The sequence below is a fragment of the Nicotiana tabacum genome, chromosome 20 (genome assembly GCF_000715075.1).
Source record: "Nicotiana tabacum cultivar K326 chromosome 20, ASM71507v2, whole genome shotgun sequence".
Taxonomy (NCBI): Eukaryota; Viridiplantae; Streptophyta; class Magnoliopsida; order Solanales; family Solanaceae; genus Nicotiana; species Nicotiana tabacum.
The window spans coordinates 166,167,609-166,174,980 of NC_134099.1; the positions used below are offsets into that span (position 1 = coordinate 166,167,609).

The 7,372-nt window shown below is 34.9% G+C and overlaps 1 protein-coding gene across 1 annotated transcript; it reads left to right on the forward strand.

Moving 5' to 3' along the window:
• The first annotated feature begins 315 nt into the window (after nt 1–315).
• On the forward strand, nt 316–2,490 carry LOC107791041 (uncharacterized). The gene has a single exon (XM_016613028.2). The coding sequence runs from the start codon at nt 866–868 to the stop codon at nt 2,225–2,227; it is 1,362 nt and encodes a 453-aa protein (XP_016468514.2). The 5' UTR covers nt 316–865; the 3' UTR covers nt 2,228–2,490.
• Nucleotides 2,491–7,372: the final 4,882 nt, after the last annotated feature.

The following is a 7,372-nucleotide window of genomic DNA, read 5'->3' on the forward strand; positions in this document are numbered from 1 at the left end:
AGGATAAAGAATAAAATATAATTATTTAATAATAAGAAAGGGCAAGATGAGAGAAAAAAGCAAGGCAACTATGCCACCATACCAAATTCGCCATTTTATAAAGTGACACTTTTCGTCTTTACGTAACAACGAATTTAACGATACGATACAATAAAATTTAAGTAAGAATCAAAACAAATATTATATTTAAAATAACAATATGATACGATACAATACAATAACAACCATCCAAACAAGCTGTAAATGATGATTATTAGAATAATTAAAACGAAAACGTCTTAAATTAGGAAGCCACTTCTCATTTGCTGATTAGCTCTCAAAACAGTAGTAATAAATTTTCTTCTTCCCCAATTTGCTTTATACTATCTTTCCCAAATTTGCTTTATACTATCACACCTACAGCCCTTTTACACTCCCCCCCCCCCGCGGCACCCCCCTTCTCTCTCTACCAAGAATCCATAGTCAGATCAATGAAGAGGTAAAAAGTTTGTAACTTTCTCTAAGGTTCAAGTATTGCTACTCTTTTCTTGGTATATATATTTTTTACCTGTTTTAGCTTTATGGGTATGTTAAAGATTTGATTTTAACAAGATTTTGGTAGCCCCAAAAATGGGTTCTTTGTATATATTATTATTTAGCTAAATTGGTGCTCAATTTTTCATGGATATTATCTTATGGTTCAAGATTCAATTTTTCTGGTGTTTTATGATTGATAGATTGAGTTGACTTAATAGTTGATATGTTGGATTGTTATGACTTGTGGGAGTTAGCTGTCTTTAAGTTTAGTATTTTGGGTATTTCAAGAATGTGTTTTTAGGACTGAAATGTTTGATTTTTAGTTGTGAAGTTGGGGTTTTTGGAGAAAATGAATAGTTCTGGTATGGGTGGTGGTTTTTTATCAGGTTATAATGGTGGATTTTTGGGTATGAATAGGCTACAACAGCCTCAATCGAATAGTAATAATCCAGCTCATGGTCATCAGACTAATCACAATAACGTACAATCGTTGATGAGTACGAAATTGGGGCTTGAAAATGATAAACAAATTGGTCTGATGGATGTCAAGAGTTGTATGCCATTTGGGAAGGATAAAGCTGTTGGGCCGAGTAATGTTGTGAATAATAGTAATAACAATCATAATAACAATACGAGCGATGAGGATGAGCCTAGTTTCACGGAGGATGGAAATGGCGATAACAATGGTGGGGCGTTGGGGAAAAAGGGATCTCCGTGGCAAAGAATGAAATGGACTGATAATGTTGTTCGGCTTCTTATACAAGTAGTTGCATGTGTCGGAGATGATGGCAGTTTAGAGGGTACTGAGGGGTTGAAAAGAAAATCGGGGTGTGTTCAGAAGAAGGGTAAATGGAAAACGGTGTCGCGAATAATGATGACTAATGGTTGTCATGTCTCGCCACAGCAGTGCGAGGATAAGTTTAATGATTTGAACAAGAGGTACAAGAAATTGAATGATATTCTCGGAAGGGGTACTTCTTGTGCAGTGGTGGAAAATCCGGCTCTAATGGATTCCATGCCGCAGCTTTCTGCTAAGGCCAAGGACACTGTGAAGAAGATACTTAACTCAAAGCATTTGTTTTATAGAGAGATGTGCGCTTACCACAATGGACAAAAGATACCTGATTGCAATGATCTTGAATTTCCTGTTCACTCTTCACCTGTTGCGGCACAGTGTGCAAAAGATAATAACGGCTCCCAGGGAGACGAAGCTGAAGAAAATAATGAAAGTGATGATGATGATGATGAATCGGACGATGAAGAAGATAACCACGGTGTTGATGAGAGAATGAGACGAGTTGAAGAAAATGGCAACTTCTTGCCACATACTAGTGGGAATGATAGTTTTATTGCTGAAATTAATGAATTTTTTCAAGACCCTACGAAATCGAGGTGGGAACAGAAAATGTGGATTAAGAAACGGATGCTACAACTAGAAGAGGAAAAGATTGGCATCCAAGCTGAAGCCCTCGAGTTGGAGAAACGTCAGTTTAAGTGGCAAAGATTCTGCCGGAAGAAAGATAGGGAGCTTGAAATAGAAAGGCTGGAGAATGAGAAATTAATTTTGGAGAATGAGCATATGTCGTTGCAACTGAAACGTAAGGAGCTCGAGATAGACAGTAAGAAGCCCAATATTTCTTTTAATTCTGCACCTCTCAGCATAGATAGACCGCGGGGAAGAGATCAGATTGATGCTGCTCGGTATCATTAGCTATTAATCATCGGAGATCTCCAAGTTTTGAGGCAACATGTATGTCATCGCCCCCTTCTGTTGTAAAATGTTATAAAAATGTTTTACAGCTCAATGCTTCAGCCAACTTGTTAGTCACTTGTTTTATATTCTCCTAGTGTTTTTCTCTAAAATTAACTGCATCGCTTTGTTAAGAAAGTTGTGTTTGGCTTTACTCTCGGCGATTGTCCAAACTTCTACCACCTGAAATCATTTAGAATATGAATCTTGTGTGCCTTCTAATCATCAGAAGTTAAGAACTAGACTGAACTTATATTTAAGCATTTCTGTGCGCTAACTGTTTCCTATACATTTGTTAAAGTTATGAGATACTGCTGAAGTTATCATCTTTCCTTTCTTGATCTTGGTTTTACGTTTATATTTGTGGCCTGTAGCAGTTCATATGTGGATGAAATCATTAAACACTATTTTCTCATACATGCACATTTATTGATTCTGAAGATCTTATTTGGACTAGAAACGGGAAGAGTAACGAATATTTGGAAGCATCATGTCGCCACTTGTACTTTGTTTAGTTCAGTATTTCACTTAGGACGTCCCTTGATCTACATATATTTTCTTCTATGTCATTATAAAAAAGAGATATATTTCCTTCTATGCTCTCTTATGCATCCAAATGTGGCTTTTGAAAAAGGTGAGCTTTCCGAAACTATTCTGTTTGAAGCAGCCAAAGCTCTAAACCAGCAGTAGCTCCCATCAACTCCCATCTGCCCCAGCTTTTCCTTTGCAGATTCAAAGATTTTGCTACCAAATGGTGCACCAGAATCTGCATCTGTTTCTAGACTCAGTGCCTGCTTGTACATACACCACACACATATATTTGCACATGCGCGCATGTGTATATTTGCAGTTGGTTCATTCTGTACCTCCTCTTGCTGCTGTTACTGCTTGTTGCTTTATTTTTACTGTTCGTTGAACTAAGGGTCTATCGAAAACAACCTCTCTACCTTTATAGGGTAGGTGTAAGGTCTGCGTATACTTTACCCTCCCTAGACCCCCACACGTATGGGATTAAACTAGGTTTGTCGTTGTTTGTCATTCTGTACCTCTTCGTTTCTAGTGACTGCGTATACTGCACCCGACTGTTCTCCTCTCTTTTCTCTTTGTTATGTTTTCTCATGAAAGCCTCTCTCTCCTTCTTTGTTCTTAGGAAATTTTTTGAGTTAAGCTATTTAGCTAGATTCCCATTCTTTACTAGGAATACTTGATATTAAGAAAGCAATAAATGTTAGTCTTTTGAGCTTTGTAGGTTTAGCTTCAATAGAATGAATGTGTCAAGGATACAACATTTCCTACTAGTAACGAAGCAAGGATAGGGGTGTCGAAGTAAACCGAAGAAGAAGCTAAGGGGAGTCAATATATAGTGTATATATATAATTATTATTATTTATTTTTTACATTTTTCAGTGAAGGAGTGTCAAAACATAGACACTACGTCCTATAGTCAAACACAGATATTACGTCCTATAGTCTTGATCGGTTGACTGCTACTTGATCTGTTCAATACATTTTTGTTTAAAATGAAACCAAACCAAATTTGTTGATTATAACAAAATCAAGTGACAACAAGACAATTGTTAGATCATCTCAAACGAAGCAAGTCAAGAAATGATTTGCAACTGTTCTTTGAGAGCAGAATCATCACTACTCGTACACACCAAAAATAAACAGAAAGCTAAATATTTTTGAACTTTTGCAGGAAAAATAATAATACTATTTAAAACAGCAAAATTATATTTAGGAGATATTTTCTAAAAACCTTAGATAAAACGGCATCGAACGATATTGGGCTTTATATTTGTCAAAGAGACAAGTCAAAACTAATAGTTTTTCCCTTTCTCCAAAAAGAGAAACCAATAATTTGTTAAATAATGCCTTTCCTGAAAAATCAACCAATACCTAAGACATCGAGTGCAGAAGTATATATATATATATATATATATATATATATATATATATATGTCCACTTTAGGATAGATATCTTATTAAATCCAAATAAGAACACACGCCTAGGCTTCTTGCGTCCCTCCACTGTCTTTATTAATAGGCAAATACTCCACAAATTAAAGAAACTAGTAAAAAAAAGGAAATTTATTAATCTTTAGAAATAAAGGATCTATCTTTCTTTATTCAAGCATTTTCATAAATTTTGGAAAAAGTCCTACGTACTATGTCTAATTTTCAATAATATCATAACTCAAATAGTATTTTTGCAAATTCGAATTTCATTGATTAAACGTCAGATTACGGCAAATATAACTCCGATAAATAAAGAGAAGGATTCCTACCACTATCAGAGGTAAATCCAGGATTTGGTGGTAACGAGTGTCACACTACTTGGAACAGTAGCATATAGAATTTTGAGTAAGCAATGTCGGTATTTATAAAAGAGAAGCAATAAATAAAGTTTATCAGAAATTAAGTAGACAATGAAGAGCCTTACCTCTTTGGTTTAGTTGAGTCTAAGTTAGAAGTAAGGGTGTTCATAAAAATCCGAAAACCCGAACCAAGCCGAAAACCAAATCAAACCGACCAAAAAATCCGATACTTTTTGGTTTGGTTTTGGTTTTGGTTTTGAAATTTAAAAACCGATCAAATTTGGTTTGGATTTGGTTTTAATTAAAAAAAATTGAACCAAACCGAATATAGGAGTAGCTATTTTAAATTTATTGTTACACCTATATATATGTATACCTTTATACAAAGTTTTAAATTTTATAGTAAATATTAATCGTTGGCACATTTAATACAGTTCTTTACCTTTACATTCTAGTTTAATTGGTATTTTTCTTTTGTTAAATGTAAGAATCTATTTCATGTTAAAAATAAGTATATTTTTAATTGAGTCCTTAAATTATTCATCACTATTTGATTCAATTATCATCAATATATCTTGGTAAATAATAGATTTCTCAAAGGGCAATTGATTTGATAGTGTTACGTTGAAAATGTGGTCGCCGAAATGTGTGTTTGGTAGTGTATGTCTTATATTTAAGAAAAAATCGACAAATAACCGAAAAAACCGAAAAACCGACAAAAACCGAATCGAGAAAAAACCGACTTAATTGGTTTGGTTTGGTTCTAATATTTAAAAAACCGACTTACTTGGTTTGGTTTCCTTTTTGGAAAAAACTGATCCAAACCGAACCATGAACACCCCTAGTTAGAAGAGATGTTGAGTTCAACTCTACCTAATAAAAACTTTTTAACAATAGAAGCTCACTTAAATATATGTCAAAAAAATTATCTAAGTTTGTCAAAAGATAACTCGTGGTTCGAACCTTTGACTAGTAAAAGTGAAGTTAAGCTTCTAACCAACACGCTAAGAAGCAGCAATTAACTAAAACAGCAGGAAACTATCTTTATTAGGTTGAATTGAGCGTAAGTGCAACGTGCTCAAAGGATATTTAAAGATGTACAGGGTCGGATTCGAACCCACGCCTCTTGCGAGCCAAAACTAACTCTTCACCACTAACACCTTGTGTTGTTTTATTACACTAGGTGGCACAACTAGTATTTATCCTATTTCTTGGACATATATACACAAAGTTTAACCGAGGCGTCCGGGTGGCATGGCACCCCCATCCACCTACATAGATCCGCTCCTGATTCCTACATTTTCATATGCATCACTGTTTACCCTTAAAATCGGATACAATTAAACTTGTAATATGGCTCTAAGGACACATGATTTCACCTAATACCAATTGATAAATGTAAAGATTAGTAATAGAAATTAACAATAGGATAAAGCAAATCAGTGTTTGAACGAAATTCAGTCCTCGAGCTTGAATACCCTCGAACTGATATGTGCAAGAATAGTTAAAATATAACAAGTTGATGAACAAGAATATGAACTAAAGAAAAGGCGTTATATTGCTTTTATATTTCAGAGTGTCAGATGTCACGACCCATTTTCTGAACAAGCCGGGATCGGCACTCGATCACTAAACATGACCGAGCGAACCATCTCTGCTTATCAAATCTATTATAACTCCAAACTTTATATGCAACAAGGCAATACTCTAACCAAATACTTTTGATTAACTTAAACATTTAAATAAATCAACTCCAAAACTTTATTCATAGTAACCAATGAAATGCTGCTAAGTTATTATAAAAAATAACTGAATCTTAACCCAACGACTATGTTTATGAAGCCTCTACTGATAAACTGACGCACTGCTCAGGACATGAGATTTCCTGGCCAGTTCTCTAAGTAACAAAGAAATAACTAAATAAAGATAACTCTAAGGAATACTCCACGAACAAAAGCGGAGCTCACCAATAGCACTGGAAGAGAAGGAAGTCCTAACTCGTAGCCTGCTCGCCTGCAATTCCGGTTCCTACGTTGTACCGCAGACCAACGTAGGTTCCCAAAAGAGAACGTCAGTACCATCGATTGTACTCAGTGAGTCTCAACAACAGGGGACAAAACTTTAATAACATATACATTATGAGCAAAGGTTCTAAATGCATGTAAAACATAAAGCTTATAAGAATAATTCTAAATAATTACATAATAACAGTTTATGAATATTCTAAAAGAAATTCTTTTCTTTTTCTTTCTTATAGAAAAAAATACTTCACTTTATACTTTGGGAGTTCCAACTATCCTGACTTAATTCTGTCTCAGTCACTGGTTCGATCCCAACCTAATCGAATAGGCTCAATCCATGAGGTGCCACTCGCTTCCTGGTTCTCAGCGCTCATGTATCATATCTTAGCTTGGCTAAGTAAATTCTCAGCAACGAGACCCTCGGCTCGTATGCTCCCTACTTTGGCACAAGCAGTTTCAGGAAGTCAACGCCTTGGTCAAGACCCTCGGCCTAGACGATGACCCCTTCTCAGAATAAAGGATACTCCCAAAAATCTTTTATTTCTAAATCTTCTTCTTGTGACTTTTCAAGTCTCTTTATAGAACATCATGTACATGCTCATGCTGATATCCTTAAATGTAAAGCATGGCATAAAAATAAAATAAACATGTAAAAGTGTTTTTAAAGATTCTTGCTTCTTCATAAATTTTTAACATAAAAATAGCATATAAGAATAACACAAAAATCTGAAAATTTATGCACATATATCATAATAAATCATCTAAAC

Coding starts and splice junctions, on each gene's coding strand:
- LOC107791041 (XM_016613028.2), top strand. CDS start 866: ATGAATAGTTCTGGTATGGGTGGTGGTTTTTTATCAGGTTATAATGGT.